This window comes from Symphalangus syndactylus, chromosome 24 (genome assembly GCF_028878055.3).
Source record: "Symphalangus syndactylus isolate Jambi chromosome 24, NHGRI_mSymSyn1-v2.1_pri, whole genome shotgun sequence".
NCBI classification, from domain to species: Eukaryota; Metazoa; Chordata; class Mammalia; order Primates; family Hylobatidae; genus Symphalangus; species Symphalangus syndactylus.
In genome coordinates, this window is record NC_072446.2 from 58,043,678 (window position 1) to 58,060,725 (window position 17,048).

Here is a 17,048-nt window from a genome sequence, read left to right on the forward strand (position 1 = left end):
CCGTCTTAGTTTCCCAAGTAGATGGGACTACACCAGGCCCAGCTAGTTTAATTTTTAGTAGAGAAGCAGAGTTTAACCATGTTGGCCAGGCTGGTCTTGAACTCCTGACCTCAAGTGATTCACCCACCTCGGCCTCCCAAAGTGCTGAGATTACAGGCGTAAGCCACTGCGCCCGGCCTCATACATGTTAATTCTTGAAAAACTGCGACTCATTTAGAAACTCAAATTTGACTTTCTCCTCCTATGCTTTCATAGTAACAATAACTTTTTCCATTGACATTAACATCTCAGGAGATGTGACCCCCAAGTATCATGATTGTCAGGAGAAACTGGTAAGCCCTTGAGCTCAAGAAAACCTACCCAGGGATTTACCTTCTCTGTTCTTATACCAACCACATCCTCCTGGTCACACTCTTCTGAGGGGCTCCCTCATAGAACTTTTCAGGCCACCATTATCTTGGGAGACTCCTAGTACAAAGTGACAGGTCTGAGACAAATTTCTATTTACATAACAGAACACCTGTATTAAAATGAAATTTTGCAGCTGGCCATAGTGACTCACGCCTATAATCCCAGCACTTTGGGAGGCTGAGGCAGGCGGATCACCTGAGGTCAGGAGTTCGAGACTAGCCTGGTCAACATGACAAAGCCCTGTCTCTACTAAAAATACAAAACTTAGCAGGGCATGGTGGTGCACGCCTATAATCCCAGCTACTTGGGAAGCTGCGGCAGGAGAATTGCCTGAGCCTGGGAGGCGGAGGCTGCAGTGAGCCCACCACACTCCAGCCTGGCTGACAGAGCCAGACTGTCTCAAAAAAAAAAAAAAAAAAAAAAAAGAAAAAGAAATTTTGCTAGGTCTAGCCTCCTAAATTCTAGGTTGAGGCTTATTAGAGCAGTGGCAAACTCTGCTGGCACAACTTTTAATTGCCTCACTTCATTTTTGACTGGAAATTACAGGCTACAGAAATATGTATCTGCAGCTTGAGAAAAACCCACATGAATGCAGAAGTGTATAGAGATAATACAAAGGTCCCCCTTGATCCTCCCATCTCCTACCTGAATCTTGCTTTCCTTGCCAGGTGACCATGGCTGAGGGCTTAGTGAGGACGCTTTCTTTTATGCACTTACATAGAACTCTCACCAAAGCTATTAGGCTGGTGGTAAAATTCTGAATTATAAACAAAATGCAAACAATTTCCAGGTTTATAAAATTATCCTATAAACACACAAAGTAAACAAAACCAAAGCTTCATTACTCATATCTTGTATTTTATTTCTTATGAAAATGGCTACCCAAAGAAGTCACTGTAGCAGGCTACTATTTTAAGGCAGCAACTATAACTTAAATGCTAACAGACTCACTCCATAAGACAGAAAACCCTTCCCCAGGGCTGTAATGGGCATTTAAGTTTCCCAAACCCAGGGACAACTAATTTTTATTACCTGTTGAATAGAAACAAATGGATTTTAATAGTTCCCCTCCCCTATAGCTGAAAAACTCCACAAACAATAATTGACTCTATCTACATGATCCGTTGACTCACGCCAGAAATAGCTACTAAAACACTTACAACTGTGATGTTCATACTGGCCTCTGGCTACTTCTGGGGGTTATTTGGTGTTATGCAATGGCATATTGCCAGCGACATGGTGAATATACTGTCTTTATAGTCAGCAATGTTTAGTTGAGGCTAATCATGTATTTATTTTTTTAAAAGGTTAAATGTAAGCTTTTCCCAACTGAAATATATAGAAAACCCCAATGTATGAAACAAGTTTTAGGCATTGGTGTTGGCAGCGGTAGTGGGCTGATGTGTCCTCCCTGCACATAGCTGGGGGCGTGTAGCCCCTTCCCCTCTGGGTGAACCCTGGGGAAATCTTGGCACCCTCAGCCTCACTGCCTTCCAATCTCAGCTCAAAGACTGGGCATTCTGCCTGGGACACCCACCCCCTCCCCGAAAAAAACATCCCTCCAGGGAGTCCGAGAGTCACCAGCGTGACTGCCCATCCTGCGTGTCCTCCTTTCAGGTAAATAAGAGGTAGCATAGCTGGGATTTCGCGTGCCGAAGTCTAGCTCTTTATATCTAGACTTTGGGGCTTTTCAGTCTTTTTGGTAACAATACATTTCAACAAATTAATACTTCTACTTGTGTTCGTGTAGCACTCAGATCCAGTGGCACCTCATTTTTACACTGGAGTAAATGGCAATATATGTTCCCAAACTGTGAGAAGGTGCTGAATGTTCCCAAATAGCATCCTGTTCCCTATTCTGGTTTCTGAATATTCTGGTTCTTTTTCTTTTCCGTATATTCTTCTAGTCGAAGAAGCCACTTGGCCCAGTACTGGGAACAGAGCTCCGCATCCATGAAATGTGGGTGGGCAGGTGATCCGTCTTTGTAGGCCACCACAATTAAGCCACATTGAACCTAGGAAGAAATATAGGGCAATTCTCATTTCATTACAGTAGGTCCAGAGTTTAGGTTCATTTCCTTCTTACTCCAGGGCTAACTCAGTATAAAACAATCTACAGGATATCTCCAATTTCTAAGGTGGGTTGATCAAAGACTGCACCAGGACACAAGAACACAAAGATGACACATAAAACATTGAAGACTGGGCTGTGATCATTACGGAGCCATTAAAAAAAAAAAAAAAAAAGGCCCAAGAAGAGGGTGGAAAAGTGCTTTGTTTTTTTTTTCTTTTTTGAGATAGGATCCCACTCCCATTGTCTAGGCTGGAGCGCAGTGGCACAATCTCGGCTCACCGCACCCTCGAAGCTGAGGCGGGCACCACTTCCGGCTGATTTTTCTATTTTTAGTAGTGATGGGGTTTTGTCACGTTGCCCAGGCTGGTCTTGAACTCCTGGGCTCAAGCAATCCACCCACCTCGGCCTCCTTCAAAGTGCTGGGATTACAGGCATGAGCCACCACACCTGGCCAAAAAGTGCTATTTATTTATTTGGAGAGACACAGTCTTGCTCTGTTGCCCAGGCTGGAGTACAGTGGCACAACCTTGGATCACTGCAACCTCCGCCTCCTGGGTTCAAGCAATTCTCCTGCCTCAGCCTCCCAAGTAGCTGGGACTAGAGGCACACACCACCACGCCCAGCTAATTTTTGTATTTTTATTTATTTATTTATTTTTGAGACGGAGTCTCGCTCTTTCACCCAGGCTGGAGTGCAGTGGCGCGATCTCGGCTCACTGCAGGCTCCGCCCCCCAGGGTTCACGCCATTCTCCTGCCTCAGCCTCCCGCGTAGCTGGGACTACAGGCGCCCGCCACCTCGCCCGGCTAATTTTTTGTATTTTTAGTAGAGATGGGGTTTCACCGTGTTAGCCAGGATGGTCTCGATCTCCTGACCTCGTGATCCGCCTGCCTCGGCCTCCCAAAGTGCTGAGATCACAGGCGTGAGCCACCACACCCAGCCAATTTTTGTATTTTTAGTAGAGACGGGGTTTCGCTACGTCAGCCAAGCTGGTCTTGAACTCCTGACATCAGGTGATCTGCCCACCTTGGCCTCCCAAAGTGCTGGGATTACAGGCTTGAGCCACCGCGCCCGGCCTATTTATTTATTTTTGAGACAGGGTTTTGCTCTGTTGGCCAGGCTAGAGTGCAGTGGTACAATCTCAGCTCACTGGAACCTCCACTTCCTGGGCTCAAGCAATCCTCCCACCTCAGCCTCCCAAGTAGCTGGCACCATAAGTGCACACCACCATGTCCAGCTAATTTTTGTATTTTTTTTGTAGATACGGGGTTTCACTATGTTGCCCAGGCTGGACTCGAACTCCTGAGCTCAAGCAATCTGCCTGCCTTGGCCTCCCAAAGTGCGTGAGCCACTGTGCCCAGCCAAAAAGTGCTTTTTTAAGTGGGAGAGGAACAAGGAAGACATTAAGCAATGGGATAAAATAGAGATTTAAAAAAAAAAAAAAAAAAAAGGAAAAACCTCAAGGAGTTCTATTTTTTAACTTTTTTTTTTTTTTACAATTTTTCTCCTCCTACCCCCCGACCGAGGAGTTTTGTTTTTTTTTTTTTTTTTTTTGAGGCAGATTTGAGATGGAGTCTCACTCTCTTGCCCAGGCTGGAGTGTAGTGGCGTGATCTTGGCTCATTACAACCTCCACCTCCCAGGTTCAAGAAATTCTCCTGCCTCAGCTACTAGAATAGCTGGGATTACAGGCATGAGCCACCATGCCCAGCTAGTTTTTGTATTTTTGGTAAAGACGGGGTTTCACCATATTGGCCAGGCTGGTCTCAAACTCCTGACCTCAAGTGATCCACCGGCCTCGGCCTCCCAAAGTGCTGGGATTACAGGCATGAGCCACTGCACCCGGCCCGGAGTTACAGTTTTAAGTAAGCATTGAGCAAAGCTTTAAGTAGAGGCTCAGTGTCCTGACCTGAAAGCTGTAGTTGGTGTCATGGTTCATGGCACCCATGTATGCCACAACTTGCAGTGGGTTGTCAAATGTACTTTGAATAAAAGGCTTTGGTTTCTCTGATGTCTTCCAATCAATCACACACAGCTTGCCCCTAAAGAGAAACCACAGGAAGACTTTGTAGGTAATAGATCACACTGAAAATCTCTACTAGGTTAACAGTTCTCTTATGTATAGCTTGTTACTTGTCAGCCAACGACCATTGCTCCTATTCACCATTTTTTTCCTTTTTTTAAAAAGAGATGAGGTTTCATATGTTGCCCAGGCTAGACGCATACTCCTGGGCTCAAGTGATCCTCCCACCTCAGCCTCCCAAGTAGCTGGGACTATAAGTGCACCGCACCACTTTTTCCCTTTTTTTTTTTTTTTTTTTTTTGCATCAAATAACCAGTGGATTTCTCCCCCCATCCCCTATCCTGGTGGGGTTTATACTTGCCAAATGCAAATATCAAAAGGATACAGAGAGTGGACCAGTAACTGGTGACTCTCAAAGGACTCTATCGGTTCAATCTGTCTTTCATGACTTCAATTTCAAAATCAGCAGTTTATAGGGAGATTTTGTACAAAGCATGTATATTACTTACATGTCACTATAGCTCTAGACAGAGTTACACCTCATGCAAACTCAGTCTAGAGCAGCACTGGCTAAAAGAAATAAAATGTGAGCCATGTGTCATTTTAAATTTTCTTTTTTTTCTTTTTTTTGAGACGGAGTCTCGCTCTGTCACCCAGGCTAGAGTGCAGTGGCGCAATCTCGGCTCACTGCAAGCTCCGTCTCCCGGGTTCACGCCATTCTCCTGCCTCAGCCTCTCCGAGTAGCTGGGACTACAGGCGCCCACCACCACGCCCGGCTAATTTTTTTGTGTTTTTAGTAGAGACGGGGTTTCACCATGGTCTCAATCTCCTGACCTCATGATCCACCCACCTCGGCCTCCCAAAGTGCTGGGATTACAAGCGTGAGCCACCGCACCCGGCCGTCATTTTAAATTTTCTAGTAGCCACTTCAGAAAAGAAAAAAAAAATACAGCTGAAATTTTAATATTTTACTTAACCCAACATATCCAAAATATCATTTCAACATGTAATCAACTAACAAATGATTAATGGGATATTTTAGTCTTTTTTTTTATTATAGGGATATTTTACATTCTTTTTTGTACAAAGTCATTGAAATGTAGTTTGTATATTGTTATAGCACACCTCAGTTTGGCCTGACCACATTCAAATGCTCAACAGCTATAGGGGTTAGTGGCTACTCTACTGGACAGTGTAGGTTTAGAGATAATTTTATTGTCTTTATAATTGTTTTGCAATATTGCCAAGTTTGACAATCTATGTAGTTGAGAAAAGGGCCCCAGTAACTCTAGGATGCCATTCCTGGTTCTTTTTTTTTTTTAGTTGGAGTCTCACTCTGTCACCCATGCTGGAGTGCAGTGGTGTAATCTCGGCTTACTACAACCTCCGCCTCCTGGGTTCAAGCGATTCTTCTGCCTCAGCCTCCTGAGTAGCTGGCATTACATGTGTGCGCCACCTCGCCCAGCTAATTTTTGTATTTTTAGTACAGATGGGGTTTCGCCATATTGGCCAGGCTGGTTTCAACTCCTGACCTCAAGTGATCCACCCGCCTTGGCCTCCCAAACTGCTGGGATTACAGGTGTGAGCCACCATGCTATATTTCTGCCACAGACCACTGTTTGCAGCAATGTACTGTAATTGTAGAAGAAATGTAAATTAAAAAAAACCTTAATAGCATTCTGAAAACTATAAAACTGTAAAGAAACTGAAAATGATACAAATAAATGGTAAGATATCCTCTGTTTATGGACTGGAAGAATTAATATTGTTAAAATGTCCATAGTATCCAAAGCAATCTATAGGTTCCACGCAATCTTTATCAAAATTCCAATGGCAGGCTGGGTGTGGTGGCTCACACCTGTAATCCCCAACACTTTGGGAGGCCCAGGCAGGCGGATTGCTTGAGCTCAGGAGCCCGAGACCAGCCTGGGCAACATGGTGAAACCCTGTCTCTACAAAAAATACCAAAAAATCAGCCAGGTGTTGTGGCTGGAGCCTGTTGTCCCAGCTACTCAGGAGGCTGAGCTCAGGAGGTGGAGTTTGCAGTGAGCCGAGATTGCATCACTGTACAACAGTGTGGGTAACAAAGCCAGACTCTGTCTCGGAAAAAAAAAAAAAAGAAAAGAAAAATTCTGCTGTGCACGGTGGCTTACACCTGTAATCCCAGCACTTTGGAAGGCCAAGGTGGGCAGATCACCTGAGGTCAGGAGTTCCAGACCAGCCTGGCCAACATGGTGAAACCTCGTCTCTACTAAAAATACAAAAATTAACCAGGCGTGGTGATGTGCGCCTGTAATCCCAGCTACTCGGGAGTCTGAGGCAGGAGAATTACTTGAACCTGGGAGGCAGGGGTTGCAGTGAGCTGAGACTGTGCCATTGCACTGCAGCCTGGGTGACATGGGTGAAACTCTGTCTCAAAAACAAACAAACAAAAAATTCCAACATCATTTTTCACAGAAATAGAAAAAAAAAATCCTAAAATTCACATGGAACCACAAAAGACCCTGAATAGCCAAAGCAATCTTGAGTGAAAAGAACGAAGTCGGAGGCATCACATTGCCTGATTTCAAAGTACAGTCACGTGTAGCTTAATGACAGGGATATGTCCTGAGAAATGCGTGGTTAGGCAATTTTGTCATTGTGAAAACATAGAGTATATTCACAAACCTAGGTAGGATAGCCTACTACACACCCAGATCTTCACTCCTAGGCTACAAACCTGTACAGCATGTTACCGTACTGAATACTGCTGGCAACTGTAACACAATGGTAAGCATTAGTACATCTAAACACAGAAAAGGTACAGTAAAAATATGGTATAAAAGATAAAAAATGGTATACTTGTATAGGGCACCTACCATGAATGCAGCTTGCAGGACTAGAAGTTGCTCTGGGTGACTGAGTGAGTGAGTGAGTGGTGAGTGAATGTGAGGGCTTGGGACATTACTGTATACTACTAAAGACTTTATAAACACTGTACACTTATGCTACACTAAATTTATAAAAAACGTTTCTTTCTTCAATAATACATTAACTTTAGCTTACTGTAACTTTTTTACTGTATAAACTTATTTAATTAATTATTTTGAGATGGCGTTTCGCTCTTGTTGCCCAGGCTGGAGTGCAATGGCACAATTTTGGCTCACTGCAACCTCCACCTCCCAGGTTCAAGCGATTCTCCTGCCTCAGCCTCCCAAATAGCTGGGATTACAGGCATGCACCACCATGCTTGGCTAATTTTGTATTTTTAGCAGAGACGGGGTTTCACCATGTTGGCCAGGCTGGTTTCAAACCCCTGACCTCAGGTGATCTACCTACCTTGGCCTCCCAAAGTGCTGGGATTCCAGGTGTAAGCCACCATGCCCGGCCACTTCTTTAATTTATTGACTCTTGTAATAATACTTATCTTAAAACAAACACATTGTACAACTATACAGAAATATTTTCTTTTTTTTTTTGAGACAAAGTCTTGCTCTGTCACCCAGGCTGGAGTGCAGTGGCGCAATCTTGGCTCACTGCAACCCCCACCTTCCGGGTTCAAGCCATCTTCCTACCTCAGCGTCCTGACTAGCTGGGATTACAGGCATGTGTCACCACACCCGGGTAATTTTTTGCATTTTTAGCAAAGACGGAGTTTCATCATGTTGCCTAGGCTGGTCTCAAACTCCTGACCTCAAGTGGTCCACCTGTCTCGGTTTCCCAAAGTGCTGGGATTACAGGTGTGAGCCACCATGCCCCAGCCTCTTTTTTGATATCTTTATTCTACATGCTTTTTCTATTATTAAAATTATTTCTTACCCTTTAAACCTTTGTTAAAAACTAAGACACAAACATACACGTTAGCCTAGGCCTACACAGGGTCAGAATCATAATAAATACATAAGCCAGTAATAGTTGTTTATTGCCATTGTCAATTATATACTGCAGTGTACATAATGGTATGTGTTGTTTTTATATGACTGAATAGGAGGTTAGTTTATACCAGCATAACCACGAACACGAGTAGTACGTTGCACTATAACATAACATCACTAGATGATAGGAGTTTTTCAGCTCCATTATAATCTTATGGGACCACTGTTTACATGCAGTCTGTTGTTGACTGAGATATTGTTATGTGGAACATGGCTGTATAAAGTAAAGCTGTTATAATCAAACAGCATGATAATAGCATAAAAACAGACACCTTAAACCAATGGAACAGGACAGATAGCCCAGAAACAAAACCATGAATTTACAGTCAATTGATTTTCAATAAAGGTACCAAGAACGAACAATGGGGAATGTCTTGTCAGTTTTGTTAGGAAAACTGGGTATCGACTTGCATAAGAATGAAATTGTACCCTATCTCATACCACATACAAAAATCAACTTCAAATTTAAGACCCTTGCAGTAGAGCACATCTCCCCAAGATCTTTTTTTATCTTATATATATGAGCACTATACTTAGGGTGGAAGTGTTCCTCCTCTTACTTTCAGGAACGCCCTGCTCTGTCTATGGAGTAGCTATACTTTCACTACTTTACTTTATTAATAAATCTGCTTTTACTTTGCACTGCAGACTCATCCTGGATGCTTTTTCTTTTCTTTTTTTTTTTGAGACAGTCTTGCCTGTTGCTCAGGCTGGAGTGCAGTGGCACCATCTCAGTTCACTGCAACTTCTGCCTCCCAGATTAAAGTGATTCTCCTGCCTCAGCCTCCCGAGTAGCTGGGACTATAGGCGCACACCACTGCGCCTGGCTAATTTTTGTATTTTTAGTAGAGACGGAATTTTGCCATGTTGGCTAGGCTGGTCTCGAACTCCTGACCTCAGGTGATCTGCCCACCTCGGCCTCCCAAAGTGCTGGGATTACAGGTGTGAGCCACTGTGCCTGGCTTCACCCTAAATTCTTTCTTGCCCGAGATCTAAGAACCCTCTTGGGGTCTGGATCAGGACCCCTTTCCTGTAACACTTGGCCTCTGAAGTACCTGAGTAAAACAGTAAGACAGCTACGATATAAAAACCACAGGGACCGGGCGTGGTGGCTCACGCCTATAATCCTAGCACTTTGGGGGGCTGAGGCAGGCGGATCACCTAAGGTCAGAAGTTCGAGGCCAGCCTGACCAACACGGAGAAACCCCATCTCTACTAAAAATACAAAATTAGCCACGCATGGTGGCGCATGCCTGTAATCTCAGCTACTCGGGAGGCTGAGGCAAGATAATTGCTTGAATCCAGGAGACGGAGGTTGCAGTGAGCTGAGATCGCACCATTGCACTCCAGCCTGGGCAACAAGAGCAAAACTCCGTCTCAAAAAACAAAACGAAACGAAACAAAACAACCACGGGAAGCTTTAGAAAGTTCAGAGCTCCGATCCATGTCAAGCACTGCCTGCAAGCCAGGAAGAGAGTTGATTTTCAGAACCAACAGATCATGGTGCTATCTTTAGGAAAACAGGAAAGAAAACACAGGAATGAAATTGGATCTTATGGCAGGTACCTTGCTTTGGGGGAGGGGAAGGAGAGGCTGGCAAACAGGCCATGTTAGGGATATTGAAAAATCTTGGCCAGGCGTGGCGGCTCACGCCTGTAATCCCAGCACTTTGGGAAACCAAGGTGGATGCATCACTTGAGGTCGGGAGTTTGAGACCAGCCTGGCCAACATGGTGAAACCCTGTCTCTACTAAAAATACAAAAATTATCCTGGTGTGGTGGTGCATGCCTGTAGTCCCAGCTACTCAGGAGGCTGAGGCAGGAGAACCACTTGAACCTGGGAGATGGAGGTTGCAGTGAGCCAAGATTGCGCCACCGCACTCCAGCCTGGGTGACACTCCGTCTCAAAACAAAACAAAGAAAGAGTATACCTTTCTCCAGCAAACAATTTGATTTTGGAGCACTGGATGACAAAGGTTACGTGGCTCTTCTCCTTGTACCTGTTCTCAACCCTGCCCCACCCAATTCTTTTACCTAGCACAAAGGTTTGGACATTAAACAGACAGAGGCAACAGTACCTACAGGCACACCTTTGACAGGCACCATCTGTCCTACCCTGTATTAATTCACCTCCAATCTCATACTTACTGATATTCAGCCACACAGTCTAGCAGACCTATATAGTTTAACGTTTCATGTTGAACAGCACTTTCAAGAGCTCGCACTCCACTGACATCTTTCAGAATATGCTGGACACTTTCGATGTAACCAGACTTGAGGAGATTTTCATCTCTCTCTTTTACGGTTTCCTGGGGTGAAAGTATGCTTTCCAAGGCTTCGTGGAACCGTTTCCCTTGTAAAAAGATGTCTGAAAAGAAAATCAGGGAAAAGGGGAGGGGGGAAACACAAAGCTAACACTAAAAAACAAGTACTCTAAAACGCTCTGAAACAATACAATTAAAAATGACATTTTTTTTTCTTTTTTTTTTTTTTTTAGATGGAGTCTCCCTCTGTCGCCCAGGCTGGAGTGCAGTGGGCGATACTGGCTCACTGCAACCTCTGCCTCCTGGGGTCAAGCGATTCTCCTGCCTCAGCCTGCCGAATAGCTGGGATTACAGGCGCCCGCGACAGTGCCTGGCTAATTTTTGTATTTTTAGTAGAGATGGGGTTTCACCATGTTGGTGAGGCTGGTCTTGAACTCCTGACCTCGTGATCTGCCCGCCTTGGCCTCCCAAAGTGCTGGGACTACAGGCATGAGCCACCGTGCCCAGCCAAAAATTACATTAGTTATTTTTAAGTGACAACCCCTAAGACCAAATTTCAGCCTCTTGTGAAACCTAAGAATATACTTTGAAACCAACGGGATTATTAATAGAACGTTAGGCAATAAAATGAATTAAAATTAAGTACTTCTAGGAAAATTGGGCCAAAGTCAAAACTGAAGATCTGGCAGCTACAGGACCACACCCAGTTTACGGTACTATCTGTTTAAGTATCCAATTTAATAAGTTAACTGGCTGTGATAAAATTAAAAAAAATTAGAAATCTAGGGAACTGTGCTTCTGTTTATAGTTCTTTTTAGACCAAAATTTAATTATGAACATAAGTGGAGGAATCCTTTTACTAACAGTATTAGTGACAAACAATGAAAGGAAAATAAGGCACACACAAATGAAAAGTAATGAATTCGATATTATGGAATCTGGAGGGGGAGGAAGAGGAAAATATGTGACATTCTTCTCCTGTATTTTTTTTTTTAGTGCTGGAGCAGCCTGAAAAATTCAGCTGTGTCTGAATTTTTTTCCCTCATATATTTTTCTATTCTAATATTTAATATTTAACATGTAATATTTTTCTAATTAGCTTTAGATTATTAGAATTCTGATTCATGGCTTGTAGGAGGATACATTTTCCCTCTTCCTAACATTTTATAACATGTGAATACTAGAGAAATTTCATTAGGACACATTATTTTTCCTGTAAGTTCATTTTCTGAGGTCAAAGCCTTACTTTTCGTCCCCAGGTTTCTCTGAAAGAACTGTAGTATCTGGATTTGTTGGTGTATCCCAGGATCTAACTTGATTTTTGAACTCTCTCCTCATTTTCAGTACTCCTTGGCCTCCAAGTGCTTGCATAGTAAGCCCCTTCCTCATACACATTTTAAAAAAGGGAACATGGCCAGGCATGGTGGCTTATGCCTATAATCCCAGCACTTTAGGCAGCCGAGGCAGGCAGATTACCTGAGGTCGGGAGTTCAAGACCAGCCTGGCCAACATGGTGAAACCCAGTCTCTACTCAAAATACAAAAATTAGCCAGGTGTGGTGGCGCACACCTGTAATTCCAGCTACTCTGGAGGCTGAGGCAGGAGAATTGCTTGATCCCAGGAGGCGGAGGTTGCAGTGAGCCAAGATCATGCCACTGCACTCCAGCCTGGGTGACAGAGCAAGACTGTATCTCAAAAACAAAAAACAAAAAACAAAAAACACAGAGACTCAACAAACGCAAGAAACACTGTATATTCACTTGTTTCTTAGTAAGAGGAGAGAAAGAGGGGGGACTGTTATGCTAAGCAATGGCCTTGGGGCTTTCAAAACATTATTTAATTTTCAAACCCAACAACCCAGCAAAATAAGGATCGTAAGTTACCCCCATTTTAATGAATGAGGCCCTGTCCCACTAGGCAGTGCTGTTAATTTGCCCCAAAGCAAAAAGCTGGGGACAGGCAGCCTGGCACCAGAATCTGTGTTTCCAATCTACCACACAGTAGAGCAAAGGAGGCAATCTTGGAAATCACCAATTAGATACTCAGAGAAACAGAGCAGGAAATACACGTGCTTGGAACATGCTTGCAGAGAGACCCACAGAAAAGGAGGAAAACAACTTTACATTTGTCAAGTTTTTTGTTTTTTTTTTTTTGAGACAGGGTCTCACTTGTCACCCAGGATGGAGTGTACTGGCTCGATTACTGCTCACTGTAACCTCGAACACCTGGCCTTAAGCAATCCTCCTGTCTCAGCTTCCTTTACAGGCATGTGCCACCACACCTGGCTAATTCAAAAAAAAATTTTTTTTTTGTAGAGATGCGATCTCTCTCTGTTGCCTAGGCTGGTCTTAAACACCTGGCCTCAAGCAATCCTCCCACCTTGGTCTCCCAAAGTGCTGGGATTACAGGCATGAGCCACCGCACTGGGCCTTCAACTATTTTTTACAAAGATGGAAATTTACAAAGATGGAAATGTCAATTTTTTTTTTTTTCCAGGCTGGAGTGCAGTGGTGTGATCTCAGCTCACTGCAATCTCCACCTCCCAGGTTCAAGCAATTCTCCTGCCTCAGCCTCCCTAGTAGCTGGGATTACAAGTGATTGCTGTGCCCGGCTGATTTTTTTGTATTTTTAGTAGAGATGGGGTTTCGCCATGTTGGCCAGGCTGGTTTTGAACTCCTGACCTCAAGTGATCCACCTGATACAGCCTCCCAAAGTGCTAGGATTACAGGCATGAGCCACCACGCCCGGCTGGAAATGTCAATTCTATCATTAGCAAAAAATGGAATCCCTTCTGAAAAATTATTTGGAGAGTTAAATGAAATTCAACTTAGGAACTAAGTTATTCTACTCCAAATTTACTTGGCTCAATTGGAATTATTAACACGTGAAAGACCTACAAGAAATTTATGACTGGTGGAATTAAAGCCTAGGAAAAAGAAGTGTAGCATTCATCTACACACTAGGTTAATGAAGCAGAAGACAAACATGTTAAAAACGGGAAGAAAAAAACTTAGCAAATGCCATGCCAACAGACCATACATTTCTCGCTGCAAACTTACCCCTGGCTAGGTTCTTCACATACACATGATCACAAACATGAAAACCTAGATTACAGGATCCTTTAGATACTAAGGCTCAGAACATTCAACATGATTCAATTTATAAAAATAAAAAATGATCCAAGAATATTTACTGCATGTAGCATCAAGCCTGCTTATTCACTCAAAGTAATGAAAGTGAAATGTTTTCAAGTCCTTGTATATGAAGTGCACTAAAAACACCTTCATGCATCTCCAGTATTCTCATGATGGAACTGGCAGGATGGCTAATACTTCAGGATTAAATCAGCATAGCAAAAAAAAAACAAAAAAAAAAAACTAAAACCTAAACCCCAGCCCTTTGTGTGTATTTATACACAAAATATAAATCAGAGTAAGTCAGACTTTCTCATTCCTGCCAGTCTTCAAAAGGTGAACTGATGCTTGGGAAACTGCTCAGGTATTTGGAAGAATGCCAGACACATTTCTATGCTCTCACCTTTGAGAAGACTGGGTAGAAATTATTGATCCAATATTTTTCATTAAAAACATCTTTTTAATTTTTAAAATGTAATTCTTCTTGGGTGCCACCTTCTTGGGTTTGGGATCCAGTATCCTCCAGACCCATTAATCAATTTAGTGAGCCCTTTTTCTTTTATTCACCATGACACTAATTGTCCCTTTATTTATTTCAGAACCCACTACTTACTAATACTTATTTTCTAAAAAGAGTGATTCTGCCTGGGCGCAGTGGGTCACACCTGTAATCTCAATATTTTGGGAGGCCTAGGTGGGAGCACCGCTTGAAGACAGGAGTTGGAGACTAGCCTGGGCAACAGAGAGAGACCCTTGTCTCTACAAAAAATAAAAAAATTAGCCAGGCATGGTGGTGCACGCCTGTGGTCTCAGCTACTCAGCAGGCTGAGATGGGAGAATCACTTGGGTCCAAGCGGTCAAGTCTGGGCGGGGTGCGGGGGGAAGCGATTCTGCTCATTTCTTAAGGTTGCTACTGAGTTAACTGAGAAACACAGCTGAGTGCTAATCTAGATCAACAAAGCTGACTCTATGAAAAAAAAAAAAAAAAACAACCAGTCTTCTCTCTGCCTAGGCTATTGGGGCTCATTCACATTCCAAACAGAAATTCCTCTCTGGTGCACTTCCTTACTTTGTGCCAAGAGCTACAAGCCCTAGGGTCCCACGTGTTCCAGCAGGTTTCTGCCTTTTAATAATATATTTCTTATTAGTAATTTTAGCTGTGACATTCCTGGTTTAAGGAAAGTAACTTCTCATGAGAAAACTATCAATTCTAAATTTTAGTGATACAAATACAAAACTGTAAGATGCCATTAGAAGATTTTTATGTTGCTTGCTTGGAAAGCAGACAATAGTTTGGTGGTTGCTACTAATTATCCTAGGAAGGCAGTTAGCTCTTGCATATATAATCCTTGCCCCACACAGCTGAGGAATGTTATAAGGAGCTAAGGCCTTGACCATTTGGTACGTATCCAGTACCACCTATATATACTTAGTATTTTTCTTTAGAACATGTGACATGTTTAATGTGTTACACACATAGTTTTAAGCGTCTGGATTAGGGAAAAGACGACTTAAATAGAAGCCCAGGCTACAGCAAGGGTCAGTACACTATTCTTAAAATAAAAATGAAAGAGTCTGTGTACTACTAAGAGTACATGTACTGCACTTTGGGAAGCTTGGATAAAGGAATGATTGATGTAAAACTTTCCTTTAACAAAAGACCCCTATATAACTTATGGGACTAGCTAATTCACCAGTGCCAATGGTCTTTGTTTTTGAATGGAATATTAAATTTAAGGAAGCTATTCTCCTCACTTGTCCAAGTTAGTAAATTAGAAGTTGAAGGTTAAAGTGTATTTATTCTCAGATCCTTATGAAGAACCTCTGATTATCTCAGTTTACCAAGGTCTAAATATAGGTCATGGGTTCTGGTCTGCTTCAGGGTCTTTAACTTTACGAGTCAGTTTACACTAATAAGTAGGGCAGTGGGTATTTACTGGATTCTAAACAGAATATCTAGCAAACAACTAGAATTCTGTTACCAGGTGACTTTTTTCCATAATCAAAGAAAACAAGCAATTCTAATATTGTTGGTAGCTCATAAAACAAGTGAATTTTATGTATTATTTAGTTAAATTATTTGATCTACTTTAGTTTCATCTGTAAAATGTGGATAACAGTATCTATACTTCACAGGACTACCATGAGGATCAAGTGAGTTAATACACATGAAGTGCTATTTAATGTTAATTACTATCTGAAGGGAGTTCCTTGCTAGTAAGTTAAAAAAACAAAACCAAACCTCATTCTTTTGACACCATTGCTCTCTATTATAGAAAACATAGCAAACATATAGAACCAGAATTGAGATAATTACTTGAAGTATATTCTTTAAAGCCATCTTCTCCCAGTTCCAGAATCATCCGCTGTTTCCACCTCTCTAACCAGAAAGCCTGTTGTTTTGTCATGGTCTGCTGAAGGACTCGGGTCACACTTGGTATCACATTCCTTTGCAAGGGGATTTTCAAAGGAACTGAAGGATCACTTGCATTTGGTTTATCACTTCTCTCTGGATTGAAGATAGGAAACCAGTTTTGTGGCACTCGTCTGTCCTCACCTTGGTTTGGCGGCTTATGCTTGCTCACAGGTCCACAGGGCAAAGCGTCTTCCTCCACCGATCCTGGGGTGTGGGCGACGCCTCTGGATGACAAGACAGACTGAACTAAATTAGAGTATTTTTCTTGGTCCACTTCTTCATATGGGTTCACTTTTTTCTTCCGGCCACATGAGTAAGAGGAAGTAGAGAAAGCCACAAGGGCGGCTGATTCCACAGAAAACCCCTTTGAACTCCTGAGCTGCCTGCAAATGGTCCGAAATAACTTCATCTTCATTCAGATTTGTTTTCACTTTAGTCTATTTGCAACGGTCGAGGGCCTTTATGTTTGTATTCCTATTAGAGAGAAAACAACCATCAAAGCGAAAGCTGCATCAGAATGATATTGCACATCAAAATTGTGAACTTTTTCGACATGTTTGGACAGAGCCCTTTCTTAAGAAAGTCGACAGAGCCAGACCCTGCCTCCAAAAAAAAATTTATAAATTAAGACTCTCAATACCCGAAGGACCGACACATACTAAACGCGAATTAACAGACAGCTTGAGGCAAGACGTCCCAGTCTCTAATCTGCAGGAATGTGACACTCAGGAAGGGAGGCGTGTGCAAGACACGGAAAAACACAAAGATGGAGCCCGTCCCATGGCGGCCACACAGTCCTAGGTGACAGACAACGAC

At 42.9% G+C, this 17,048-nt stretch overlaps 1 protein-coding gene across 7 annotated transcripts in view; it reads right to left on the reverse strand.

Moving 5' to 3' along the window:
* Positions 1-1,248: 1,248 nt before the first annotated feature.
* The window catches only part of MGME1 (mitochondrial genome maintenance exonuclease 1), a 29,803-nt gene continuing 14,003 nt past the window's right edge, over positions 1,249-17,048 (reverse strand). For 2 of the 7 annotated variants that reach the window (XM_055265205.2, XM_055265206.2), the window contains 5 exons: positions 16,134-16,706; positions 13,742-13,786; positions 10,567-10,786; positions 4,392-4,524; positions 1,249-2,426 (listed from right to left, as the gene is read on the reverse strand). In XM_055265205.2, coding sequence (XP_055121180.1) covers positions 2,265-2,426; positions 4,392-4,524; positions 10,567-10,786; positions 13,742-13,786; positions 16,134-16,647 — 1,074 coding nt within the window. In that variant the 5' untranslated portion in view covers positions 16,648-16,706 and the 3' untranslated portion in view covers positions 1,249-2,264. The remainder of the gene's footprint in view (positions 2,427-4,391; positions 4,525-10,566; positions 10,787-13,741; positions 13,787-16,133; positions 16,707-17,048) is intronic. The other 5 variants (XM_055265210.2, XM_055265211.2, XM_063633947.1 and 2 more) reach the window with 3 other exon arrangements.